The 13532-nt window shown below is 42.2% G+C and overlaps 1 protein-coding gene across 2 annotated transcripts in view; it reads left to right on the top strand.

Moving 5' to 3' along the window:
- The window catches only part of RPAP1 (RNA polymerase II associated protein 1), a 38809-nt gene extending 25729 nt beyond the window's left edge, over positions 1 to 13080 (top strand). For both annotated transcript variants that reach the window (XM_030949145.1, XM_030949144.1), the window contains exons 17-25: positions 647 to 848; positions 2782 to 2891; positions 4735 to 4930; positions 5842 to 5991; positions 6430 to 6572; positions 7759 to 8563; positions 9313 to 9489; positions 10159 to 10215; positions 10960 to 13080. In XM_030949145.1, the coding sequence (XP_030805005.1) occupies positions 647 to 848; positions 2782 to 2891; positions 4735 to 4930; positions 5842 to 5991; positions 6430 to 6572; positions 7759 to 8563; positions 9313 to 9489; positions 10159 to 10215; positions 10960 to 11115 (1996 nt within the window). In that variant the 3' untranslated portion in view covers positions 11116 to 13080. The remainder of the gene's footprint in view (positions 1 to 646; positions 849 to 2781; positions 2892 to 4734; positions 4931 to 5841; positions 5992 to 6429; positions 6573 to 7758; positions 8564 to 9312; positions 9490 to 10158; positions 10216 to 10959) is intronic.
- Positions 13081 to 13532: the final 452 nt, after the last annotated feature.

The raw sequence follows: 13532 nt of genomic DNA, 5'->3' as shown, positions 1-13532 counted from the left end.
TTTCAGTTGTTTACTGTCCCACATGTGAGCCCCTGCATGGTGGGGTGTATTCCCTCTGACACAAGGTCAGAAGTAGTGTCTGGTCTGACAGCTATGCCTGCTAGCATGGCCAGAGGCAGGAGTCAAAATCTGCATTAAGCTAGGGGGCATAAAGGGCACTGTTAGCCAAATGCCCTGCTGAAAGGAGCTAGTAAGCTGCTTGGAACTTCTCTTGGGAGTAAAGGAAGTAAATGTCCTGAGATTTGGAGGAAAGAACCTCTCTGCAGAAACCAAGATGAGTCAGAATTAAGAGGTTGTTGGTTTTGGTAGACATCAAAGCAGTAGGATATGTTGCAAACACAGGTACTTTTTCTGGTGGAAAGCAAGAAATTCTTTAACTAAAGTTGAGTACTGAGGTAGCATTAAAGCTAGATAAAGCTAGAGCATAGCTCAGGGGCAGAGTAGTGCAGGAGAAGAAACTTCAGCTTTAGAGTACATTCTACATTTATCCTTTCTGCCTAAATTATTTGGTCTGGGTTGTGGGACTGTACAAGAACTTTTCCCCTAGTTGTGCTATTGGATATAATTTTCTAGCCTACATCTTTCTATTAAAATTGATGGTTTAGAGAGACAGTTGTTTGATATTTATTCTTCCACTGGGTTTCAGCAATAACTCAGAAGATAGCGAACCGATCCCACCTCCTCCAGTAGCATGGAGTCAAGTGTCAGGCTTACAGCCCTTCCTTGAGACAAGTCTGAAAAAAATCCTTCAGCAGATATCCCAGACAGAAACGTGGCAAACTATCCAGCCTCTGACCACAGCTTGTGTGATCTTCTTGGGAGTTTATTACAGTGCTTACAGCCAACAGGTAAGGCCTGAAAATACAGATTGTCTTCTCATCTCACCAGCATCAGCTTGTGTATTACCTCTTAAAACTGGAACTTACAGTCAGTACTGAAAAAGATGGCTATTAAGGCATCAAGTTGAGCACTGATTTTATAACTACAGCTCATATCTAGGCTGCATGATATTCAGGGTCACTTAAGTCTGCTAACCCTAGACATTAGCAGTGCCAAATATCAGTCTTCCTTTCTTGTCCTTTCATCCTTTGGGATCAGGGTCTCAATCAAGGTGTGTGGTGGTGCTGTGATTGTTCTGACTTACTACAGAGCTCCAAAGCATGAAGCAAATACAATGTAATTTTATTTGGCAGCCATTTATCCTAGTGGGATAAATCAGGTCATGTGATTTTGCATTTGCTTTGGTCTGAGAGCTTACATGTGGACACCTATACTGCAATCATCTGGGTGGAAGATTGAGCTTTAAGGGTCGTGCTGTATGAACTTTGGATGGGAAATAACGAAGATAAATTTATTTGTTGCACCACTGACATTCAAGGTCAAATTCTGTAACACAGTTTGTAGTATGTGATCATCTTTTAAAGTGAGTGTTCTGAAGGTGACATGTCAGTGTGATGCTATTGAAGAATAATGTCTTACACTTTAGCTATCTTAAAGATTCATGTTCTAAAGATAAATGCAATTTTCCTCTTTACTGCCCAACTGACATGCCTGAGTTCCAGCTTGGGAGAGCTGTGTTGAAGGTGTGGGGGTAATTTAATGGCTGTAGTTATTCACACTTGTGCAACTCCTCTGAAACTTGCCAAAAGCAACTGAGTTTATTAGTTATGGCTGGGGTGGAAACTGCCAGTGTCTCTCAAAGATGTCTTCAGGGCCCTGAAGGTTGGTATACCTTTTACAGGCTGTGATTACATCCTGAGCATTAGAGAACCAGGACAGCCAAGAGTTAAATGTTCCTTTTTAACCTTTACAGATATCCCAGAAGAGTGACTGATGAAACAGTTTCTTCAGTCATTGAATTGTGCTGGGTTTTTGAATTCCACTTCAGAAGTTCAGTCATCTACCTGTAGTTAGCTGATTTAAAAAAGAAATTGTACTTAGCATGTTTGAATAGATTAGTGAAAAAAAATCAACTTGTATAGTAATTAGAATAGTGTATGCTGGGACCTTCTTGTAATATTTTTGTTAGACTATTAAAAACTAAGGTTAACATCTTCACAAAGGTTTAACTGATTTCTGGAGGGATTTCTGGAGGGATTTCTGGAGGCGGATTTCACCTGGGGTAAAATCAGATTTTATGTAATGGAAATGAGTATTTCTGTATCCCAGAGCAGCATTCTAATGAAGATAAAAAGTGTTAAAATTTGCCAGCATGTTCCTTCAACCTGGAATGTTGCTTACTAGGGTCGGAAGAATTTGGATGATTCTCTAAAAGCCACAGTTCCTCGTCTGTGCAGTGTTCATCCACATTCATGCTTTGATGGGTAGGTCAATCACACTTTATGCAGCTGATTTTTTTTTTTTGGTTTGTTTTTTTGGAGACCTTTGTGTTGCCACTCAGATTCTCAAGGTACTTCTGATCATCTTTGTGTCATCTTCAGTTTAAATAGAAACACGTAGATGGTAGGGAGAGGAGGGTCTACCTTAGTTTTCATTTAGTGAATCTTGATTCCAAGGATCCCATATCTTACTTCCAGCCAATTAAGAATTTCTGGGATGCACTTTAATACTTGAGTGTGAGAACACCTTGAGGTGCCAGCTCTCAGCTTCCACACTATGAACAGTGAGGCCAGCTCTAACCTAGAGCAGTACCGCTGTGTAGGTGATGGGGTCTGGCAAAAAGATAATAGAGGAAGTAAATAAATCAGTCTGTCTTTTTGCTATCATTGGATGTTATGGTCATTCACTCTCTTTTCCTGTCATTCTCTATGTATTTTACAGCCATCAGTCAATCCAGTTGACTGCTTAGAGGAACTGGAACGTTTGACATCAGAGGTGCTGCAGCCCCTTCTCAGCCAGCCAGCCATAGACAGCATGTGGGACTTGCTCAGGTAAAACCATTCCACTGCTAAGATGCTCTTGTCAGAAGCTAAGGGAGCCCCATTTCTGTACTGTACTGTGTGACAGCTCTCTCCCCTCTCTCCCCTTTTCCCTGTGCAATATGCCCCAGGTATGGGAATTGGAGTGCAGTAGGGCTGTGTCTATACTCTGTTTTGTCCTCTCACCCCTCACAGAAAAGGCATGACGGCCGCAGAGGTTTGCAGCTCCTCCTTTTCTACTGGTGCTGCTGCATCTCTGCTTTGCCATGTAGCTGGGGTTTTCATATCAATTTCAGATTATTTTAGTCACTCTTCGTTTTGATTCTTCTTTGGTTTCACTGGTCTAAAAAAATAGCACAAGTAGAATTAGTTGAGTTGCTCTTAAATGATGAGGTGAGTGTGTTCATGTACTGTTCATGTGCTCTCTGTGGTGCTGCTTATATGAAAGAATTTACTAGATTGAAATCTTCAAGCTCCTGCAGAGCTTCACTAGGGCTTTGAAAACCCCTGCAGGGAAGTGCAAGAACAGATACCAAACTGTTCTTCCAGACATTTGGATAACATAAGCTCTGGCTCTGGGAACAGTTAAGCACTGCAGATATTCTGTCTTTGCTGTAGAGGGAGCCTCCTTACTAGGCTGTGATTCATCTTCTGGAGTGGGGAGTCTAAAAGGCCTGACTTGCAGTCAGAGAGGCATCCATCTGCCTCTGACAACATCTGATATAAAGGGCACTTGAAACTTTTGTTTTCAAGTGGTATTTGAATGGCCACCAAACAGTTTGGCCCATGTTCTTTCTTGACTGAAACTGAGCTCTGAAGCTCTTGGCACCAGAGCTTCCAACACAAGAGCACTCATTAGACCCTTTTCTGCCTGTCCTGGTGGTCTGAAGACAATGGATTTGATCAGGCTATAAAAGCTCATCCACAAGAATTCTTTCTGTTCTTAATACTGGCTGGTAAAAAACAGAGTCAGCTGATCTCTGCCCTAATAGTTTTACAATTTTGTCTAAACTTTCTGGGCAGTTTAGGTCCAGGAGTTCAGGGTACTTTGTGAGCCCTACATGTTTTTATCCATCTCCTACATGTAATACCAGTGGTAGAAACAACAATGCATTTAAGCAATTATTTTTCTGCCATAGAGTAATGATAGGGATCTTTGACAGGGTTTGCCCTATCACCACATTACCATTGAGCAGCTTGCTTGTGATCCCTCTTCTTTGTGGTGGTCTTACCTATACAGACATGATGTATCTACTCTGGGCCCTGCAAGCACTGCTGGTGTGGGAATTTGTAGTTTCACCTGCAGGGAACACACACGCCAATAGTGGTCTGTACAGTCATGTCCATGTACATTAAAGCTATGTTCTTTCTGAATACAGTTTAAAAATATGCATTTCATTAGTACATAAAGGGCAGCATTTTTGCAAAGTCAATTTTAGATATAATCTGGCTTTTTGGTGTTGCCTACAAGTTTATTATTGAAATGTCTTGAGTGGGTGGGCAGCCTTATTAGCCTGGTGTGCGTATGTATGTGGGGAATGGCGTATTTTTTAAAATCAAAGGTCCAACAGTTTAATGTATTTGACATCAGAGATGTGTCACTGCATCGGTATTTCTGCTCATCATGACCAATTTAGCTGAAGAGTTTCTGACAAATCCCTGGCATTAGCTTGTATGGCAGTAGTGCTTGGTATACCAGCTGAGACACTGGCTTTTTGCTTTCACTGTCTTCAGGGCTTCCATTTTACTGCAATGTGTGGTGCTGTTCAGATAGATAGCAACTTTTCAACAAGATAATTCCTCAGCACTATGAATGCTTTTGACCTATCCCCTGTCTCTTTATTTCTTCACACAGGCCATGTTCTGCTTTGTGCAACCCTCTATCCTGTTCCCCAGCACCGGAATCTGTCAGCAGCATTGCATCTCTGAGCTGCACTGGAGGCAAACCTCCTTTGAGCCTTGTTGGCTCCAAGTCACCTTTCCCCTTCCTCACTGCCCTCTTATTTCTCATCAATAACGTCACTCACATTCACAAGGGCCTGACCAGCAAGGTGAGAATAAACCTTTTCACTGCAAATCCTAGGTGAATGATGATATACTTGTGAGAGGGGTTAGTATTTGTACCTTCCCAGGCTTAAAAGAGATGTTAGAAGGACTGTTAAAAGCAAATTGTTGTGCATTTTAATTTTAAAAATATTGAAGTATTATAGAGAGAAACGTCCCAACTTTCAGAACAAGTGGGATGAGGATCAGAAAAATATCTTGTCTTTGAATTCCAATAATCAGTTGACACCAGGAAGCTGGAATTACAGAGCGGGATGTATTTATAAAGAATGTTGAGAAGAGTTGAATAGCTGTTGTTTGGCTAAGCAAAATATAAAACTTGAGTGTCAGTGGAGGAAAAGCATGGTTGAAGCATTTTTAACAAAGAAAAATGGGGTAATATTGAAGAGAATGAGTGCTACTGAAGAAGGTCCTTCCTACTTTGGTTTGTTCTGAATTTATAGAATGAGTGAGTCATGGAAGGTTTCAGACTCTAAAGAACAAATGTCTGAGCTCTAGAAAGATGGAATATGTAGCATAAGCTTTCTCAAAGCCTTCATGTGACCTTGTGTTGAATTAGCCGATTGGCTACTAATGGAAATATCTGGCCAGATGAGGGAAAAACATTTTAAGCCACTGGCCAGATTTCTGCCTTACAGAACACTACGGAAAATATAGGCAGTGACTGTTGATTGTCTGTGATGGAGATGGTCATGATGGATGCAGGTGAGCATCCATCACCTGAGGAAGAAAAGCAGATGTTTATTAGGCTATTTTAAAATATGGCTTTTGGAGTAGCCAGCAGGAATTGTCATGTGAGAGGAGGTAGGGGGCAGGCCTTGGATAGGGTTGTGTTTTGCTTTGCTCCAAACACAAACAGTCTTAATATTGTTTGTCTCCACTTGTGATTCCTTTATAGTACAGCTCTGTGCTGGGCTTCAGAGGCTTGAAGGATTATCTGCATCAAAGCTGGCAGACTGGACCTCCCTCTGTGACTCCCTCATCTGCATGGATCCTGCGCCATGAATATCACCTGCAGTACTTTGTGTTAGCATTGGCTCGGAGAATGGTATCGCTATCAGTCCTTTCATTTCTTTCCCCCAAGGAACTGACTTCACTGGCAGCTGGTCTTCATGTCTCTGTTCTTTCTTGTACCTGACTTAGGTCTGGCAATTCTTCTGCTGACTTATATGACCCATTAGCAAATAACATCTTTCCAGTTACTGATGTGGAAATTTAGTTCCAAAACACTTTGGATGGAAAAATTATATTTTTGCCTTTCTTTGGGATAAAATAAGAATAAAGTTTTCAACTGTGTTGCTAAAAAAATCTGACTATCTAAGGCAGTCAGGGGGAAGCAGAAATATGTCTTGGTATGAATGCTGCCCAGTCTTGCGGTCTGCCTCAGTCTTTCACTTTGCGAGATCTGTGTCTTGTTTGACCCTCCTGTCCGTGTTGATTGTCTTGTTGACAAATGCTTTTATCTGTTGTTTTCTTTCCTGTACAGGCAGGCACTTGTCCGGATTACACCCAGCATGCCTCACTCCATCACTGTGTTGCCATGGCATTGCTAAGCCGTCTGTTGCCAGGGAGCGAGCATCTGGCTCACGAGGTCCTGCTGGATCTTGCCTTTAATCCAAAGTTTCTTCCGTAAGCTTTGCATTTTTTCCTTTTTCTAGTCTGGTACATGGGAAAACATGGGGAAAATGGAAAAAACACATTGGCATAGCAATTTTATAATAATTTTTGGCCTTAAAAGGGCCCTGTAGTTGAATTTTACTTACTGGCTTATTCTTCTGGCATGGAGCCTTCTAATCAGGCAAGCACAGTGGTTGCATATTTTTCTCTGATGTAGCGCTGTTGAGAAATGTGACCAGTTTCTTTTGATTTCCTCTGTGACAAGGTTGTGTGATTCCTGATAGAACTGATCCTCCCTAAGGCCTAGCATCTTCCATCCTGAGAATAGGGAGTCTAGAAAATAAATGAGAATTTGAGATAGCCTAAAAGCTCAATGAATCTTCCTCAAACTCAAAATAATCAAGTTTGCTGATTTGACAAATGCCATGTCTTCCACTTTACACTGGAAGAACTCATGAGCATCTCAAATATGAATCCTCTCATATCTGGGCAACAAGATGGTAGCAGTTTATCTTGTTCATCTCAAACTGTTTGAAATTAGTAATGGTGTATCGCTGTAGGAGGTTGAACCAAGGTGCTGCAAGGAGGTACTTTGTTTTTTCAGAAAGAAGGAAAATTTATTAGTAGATTTGTTTGTGTGGTGGTGTTTTGGTTTTTTTGTTGGGTCATCAAAATGGTGGGTCTTTGGTCTGAGATTGTGGCATATGGATTTGACAAACACCCTCCACATGCATAGTTTCTATCAGTCTGTATGGCTCCCCTGACCTTGCCACTGTCAGCTGCAAAGCTTCTGTTTTGAGAATTGTCTTACTGGTTTGTGTAGGCCTTATCTGATATGCAGTATTTCATCTCAGCACTCTCGTGTCTGTGTTGGTAAGTAGGCTGCCTCTCTGAACAAGGGGTTTCAGGCTCCACACTAGACTGGCATTGTGTGGAGGGTTTTCATGGCACAGCCTCAGTGTTGCTGACTCCAAATGTAGTTCTGTGAGTTCCCTCTAAATACCAAGGTAGCTGATGCTTTACAGGCCCTCTGTATTAGAATAGCTCAATGGCGTAGAATGTGTTGAGTGCTCTGCCTGTACTACTCTTCCTCTTCCAGGAAGACTCTAGTGGTGAATAAATGTGATGTGTTGTTTGTTTGGCGTTTCAGGGTTTTTTTTATTTGTTTGTTTCTTAAACTGTTGTCTTTACCTTACAGTGAAGGGAAAGCTGGTGGGCCAGAAGCAGCTGACTTCTCTGATATTCTGCATCTGGGCACCAGTGCCAAACTGGCACAGCCTAGCTCTGCAGCAGCATTTCTTCCAAGGGTTACTCGTGGTGCCCTGCTGAGAGAATCATACCAGAATCTGCCTTCCATTCGTTCCTGCTACCTTTCCCACTTTGTCCACTTGCAGCCCACCCTTATGCGTTCTCAGGCGTCCTACCAAGGGCAGAATTACCTCATCCAGTCAATGCTGCTTCCTGAGGTCAAAGGGCCCATCCTGCCTTCAGACTGGCCATTCTTTCCACTTATCAGCCTCTACAACAAAGTGACTAATGCAGAGACACGTGGGGCCATACTGAACTCTCTCCCACTTGATCTCATCAACACTGTGACCTGGAACCTGCAGTGGGTCTTGTTGCTGGAAACCTGGCGTTCTAAAATCCTCCAGAGCATGCCAACTGCTGCCAAACTTGCACGACTTATGTGTGTCTTCCTCACTGGCAATGACCTCTTTCTAGAAGCACCAATTCACTGCTACACAGCTGCCCTTCTCTCTGTGTATTGCCAACCCAAGGTCCTGGACTCCCTGAACCTGGATGCTCCTCTCCCTGGTTTGGCATCCTTCCATGATCTCTATATAAGTCTCCTGGAGCAATTTGAGGGTGTCTCCTTTGGAGATCCACTCTTTGGAGTCTTTGTTCTTCTACCTCTACAGAAGCGTTTCAGTGTTCATCTGCGTCTGTCTGTTTTTGGGGAGCACACAAATATCCTGCGGGCGCTGGGAGTGCCATTACAGCAGGTAATCCTGGCTTATGGTAATTGCCTGTCACTAGGTATTTCTGTGTTACTGCACTCTTGCCTGTGATTCTTCAGCCTTGATTTGTGTGTATATGTGGAGGGCAGGAGCTGTGAAATTGCTCAGTCTTCACTGGAAACTGTTCCAAACCTTGCTTGGATTAACCATTGAGAACCTTCTAATTTATAGAAGGGCTGGTCGCACCCTGTGTTCTGCTTGCAATTACCTTTCCCTTAAATAAGTGTTTTTGCACCTTGGTGAGGATTTTTTCATTGCCCATGCATAGACAAATAGTCATTTTCCCTCTCAACCATCTTTCCACATATAGTTATACTGGAGTTGTGCTCTGCTGAGTAACAGCAAGAAAATTTGGTCTGTCAAGTGTAGGACTGCGTTTCTTTTGAGTGAGCAGAGCACAAGAGATAGAGTATTTTTGACAGCACTGCTAAATTCTGTCTTCTTACTTTATAAGTGCTCATCTTATCTGTGCCAAAAATCAGCTGCAGTGATAGGACCAGTAAAACATCTCTCCATAAAGTTGAAGAGGTCTTGACAAGACTTTGTCAAGGCATGTCACATCAGTCAGGGTGCACTGTAGTAGCTCTGCTGCAAATGGGGGTCATGCCACTGGGGTAATATTGCGTTACAGGGGGGCATGCACAGGGAAGGGCACTCTAAAAGTCATGAGCTTCCTCTCACCACTTAGACCCTGACAAAAATTGTAATGTTGTGTCTGGATGGGTTTGTTGCAGTTTCCTGTGCCTCTTGAGCGCTACACTTCCCCTCCTGAGGATAACCTGAACCTCCTGCGACTCTACTTCCGAACGCTAGTCACTGGTGCGCTGCACCACACCTGGTGCCCTGTTCTGTACGTGGTGGCCATAGCTCATGTGAACAGTTTTATTTTCTCCCAAGAAAGCACAACACAGGTGGGTAATGGATAGCAGAGCTTCAGGGCTGCAGTCTTTGGGTTTTGCTTCTGCTCTCCCTGTAAGTCCCATGTGCCTTGCAGTGAATCACTGACCTTTGGGACTTGAAAACAAAGATTGTAAGCAAATATGTTGAGGTCTCATCAGCTGTTTGAGGATCCACATACAAGACAGCAGCTTTTGTTCATTATATCCTAATGTATTTGCATTAATGGTAGCTAGTCCTAGCTAAATCTTTGAGGTCAGCAATTATGTGTTCTGTGGTGTGGGGGGAAGAATAAGCAGAAAGAATAAGAAAGGTGATCAGACAGAGCTTGTAATAGATTTGGCCTCTGCCTTGGCAGTCTTAAGGTGCAAAGTACTCTTTTCTTTGACTTTACCTAAGTAACCAAGCAGAAGCCCTCCTATGGCCTTGAGGCCTCTGTCAGTGAGTAGTTGTGCTAACAAGACTTCACCTCTGATCTGCAATTCATCCTGAAGGTTGAGAAGTCAGCTGAGATTCAGATCAGGGAAAGGAGCAGAGAGGCAGGATTTAAGTGATAAGACATCTCAGGCACTTTCTGCTGGAACAAGCTGCTCATCACTATAATGAACAAGTCCTCCTGGAGTGCTGTATGCTCCTGGGCAGAGGTGTTACTGCACATATGTACGTGTGTGTTTTGTTCCCAGGAGACAGATGCTGCTCGGAAAAGCATGCTGCGGAAGACGTGGCTGTTGGTGGATGAGGTAGGATTTGTAAGATTCAGCTTGTGCTGCTGGGAATTAAGTTTTCCATATGCGTTAATCTTACAGATTTATATTTGGCTTTGAAATTTGTGTTTAATTATGTTGCTAATTTGACAATGAGATTAGCAGCAGGATTTTGGCCTGCAATATCTATGAATACGCTTAACCAGTTCTTGTAGTAATTGACCTCAAAACATTGAGACTCTTGCAACCTAGATGAATCTCCTGTACTGTATTTCCTTGCCTCTTGTCCAAGCAGCATTGTATCTGGATAGCTAGAGATATTAGAGGGATGATTGTAGCACAGTTATGAGTAGATGGCCAGCAGTGATCTTTCTTAACTCTTAGTTGGATGCTTCCCCTGAAAAGAACAGGACAGATCTAACGTTTCTCTTTTTTTCGAGGAGCTTGCCAAAATCTATCCTTTGTGGGACAGAGCTGAGTCATTTGGCCCTCTGTGATTTGTGTCCAGGGTAAATTATTAGATGACACTCAAAAATTCACTTCGGTTTCTGTCAAGAAGTCATTGTCAGGGGCTGTTGAGAAGACAATGTGTTTAGAAGAGGAAATCTCATGCAAAAAAAGCGTGAATTTTAGTGGGAGAAACCTGCCTTTTATAGCTCTTCTATTGAAGATGATGTAATTAAATATCTTGGGCATGATGGAATTGTACTATTTGCAGATTTGCTGTGTTGTGTTGGAGATGGTGGAAAAGATTAGATACCTTTCTGTTTCGTTTTTCAGAACTTGAAAAAGCACCTGCTGTACTACAGACTGGTGAATGCAGAGAGTCCTTTGGGATTTGACCTTTATGAGCAGCTCCCTCCCATGCGACTGAGGTACCTGCAGATAGTGACACAGAAAGAAATTACAGAGAATGTGCCAACACTAGACTCATAGTAAAGCACTTGTGCAAGAAGAGGGCCAAGGTGAAGAATGGAAAAGCTCAATTATACTTCACTGATGAAACTACTTTCAGTTCAGATGGTTTTAGTGTTTTACCTGGACACTCTTGGCATCTTTGCCTAGTAAGGCACTAGTGGAATGATCCCAGCCCTGCAGAACATACGTGCTGTCAAGATATGACAGCATGCGTGTGACCTCTCTGTGATGGATGTTGGAGCATTTTCCTCCATTCTCCTTCAAGTTGTTCTTCTTCCCAGAGGAGGTGAGAATGTGTCTGAAAGGCACTGGACTGCTGAATAAACTGAAGGAACTGGAGAAGCTCTTTTGTTCACTCAGGCTGGAAACTGGGTTCTCAAGATAATGTCTGTTTTCCCCAGATCCCACCACTGCTTTTTTTGTACCTTGGATTTTGAATGGTCCTTTTCTCACACTACTCCCTGCAAATAGAATGATAGTGTGACAGGGAGGAATCTGATCCTGAGATTGTACATACAAGCAGTTTCTCCAAGGTAGTGTTCTGTGCATACACTCCGTAACACAGATGTATTGTGTCAGACCTCTAAGAAACAGGAGTTTCTAGTGCAGTGGTACAAACACTGAATATCCTCCCTTGGCTGTCTTTCGAATGGTCTCTAAACTGCTTTCTTTTCTCCCTTAATTTGGTTACATGTATAACAAGATCAAAACCAATTTTTTTTGCAGGCCAGAAGGCTTGGCAGTAACCACCCCTTATTAGAGAAAAGAAAAAAGTATCTGCTTGTTTAGTTAGACTATGTATTGGTTGCCCTCTGAGAAGAATGCAGTTTAAATTTTGGAGTTTCCTAGCTGAAACCTAATTTTAAAAATGTCTAATTTGATCCCACTTCTACATCCAAATTCGGAATTGCAGCCTCAGACACAAGGGCTGCAAATACAGAGCCCTAAAAGGCTCACTACAAGTGCCACATCAAGTTCAGAATTTCTTCTAGGTGTATGCTCTCACTGGGTGCTCTCTTTATATTTTTGTTTGGTCACTCTGGCAGGCTTTTGTTTGCAGAACTTGACTTTTATGAGCAAAACTTTTTAAAGAGATTTCTGATGTTTTGTTCTTATGAATAAATTCCTCTGGAAGGTGCAAGGTGATACCTAGTCTGAGGAGCTCAGCCTGTCTTTACCTATCAAAGAGGCCAAGCTAGCTTCCCTCTGGAGAAAGCAGGCCTGTATTAACTTTGCTCCAGGGAATGTCCCACCAGGAGTGAGAATCACTGTTAATAGGGCCACTTGTGACTGAAATTGTTTGTACAAGAAACAAATTCCAACTTAATAGAATCAAAGAATCATTGAGTTTGGAAAAGAAAAGACCTTGTGTCCAACCATAGTACAGTATCTTTCACCTGACAAGTGTTGCTGGCTTCTCAAATGCCTGCATAATCATATAGGGCTTAGGGCATTTGTGACTGATGCTGTCTTTGTATTGGCAGTTTTCTAAGTGTACCAGTTCCCTTCCGTAGGTTGCCAGAAAATAGCCAGTTTCATCTTTTTTTTCCCTGTATTACAGGTGGGAAATGGACAGAACTGCTGTTTCTTTCCAATCTCCTTTTTTGGTTTTTTTTTGTCCTCCCTTTTGATCCATGGTTTCTGTCTGCAGCAGTTCATTGTCATGTAAAATAACAAAAGCGCAGTGGTCTAACAGGATTTTTTAAATTGTTGTTAATTATTTTAAAAGTATTTGATGTGATTAAAAGTTTAATTAAAGTCATTCAAGTTTTAGTCCGTCTAGCTGGTGAGAGCCCAGCAGTTGTCTTTCTGAGCAATGGATGGTAAAATTGAAGGACTCGAGCTGCCCATTTAAGAGCAGCCTTCTTCAAGGACTTTACCTTTTGCTTTTCAGACCATCAGTTATAAAATCTCTTCCAGTCCTTTGTGGGATGCAAAATTAAATTTTGTAATGTGTACAGGATGTAAATAAATATTTTGATAGCTCTACAGGAGTGTTTTTAAACTCTGAGAATACTTTGTTCGAGTCTTTCTTGAATTCGGATAGTTCTCTTTGCAGTTTATCAATATCTTGGGAGGGATGCTGCCTTAAAGAGTTCTACTAAACTTTGGAGCTCTGTAAGAAAGTTCCTCAAGCCAAAAATTCCATCCTGCTTATCTGGTGGGTCAGTAACACAGTGTACCAAATCCTGTGTGTACTTGGGGAAGGTGCCGGGTGCCATGATGTGATTTGACACATGCCCCGGGTGGGAGGACTGTCCACAGATGGTATTTGAAGTTATGATGCAAGTATCAGCAGTGGAGAGAAGGAAAAGAATGGATCCCAAATATTTCTGCAGGCACAGTGGTACACAGAAAATTCTAGGGATGCTGCATATGTGCCGTAAGCTTTCAAAACATTGACTGTCACTTGAGATGGTACATGAATTTTTTTA

This window comes from Camarhynchus parvulus, chromosome 5, assembly GCF_901933205.1.
Source record: "Camarhynchus parvulus chromosome 5, STF_HiC, whole genome shotgun sequence".
NCBI classification, from domain to species: Eukaryota; Metazoa; Chordata; class Aves; order Passeriformes; family Thraupidae; genus Camarhynchus; species Camarhynchus parvulus.
This window is presented reverse-complemented; position numbering and strand designations above follow the sequence as displayed.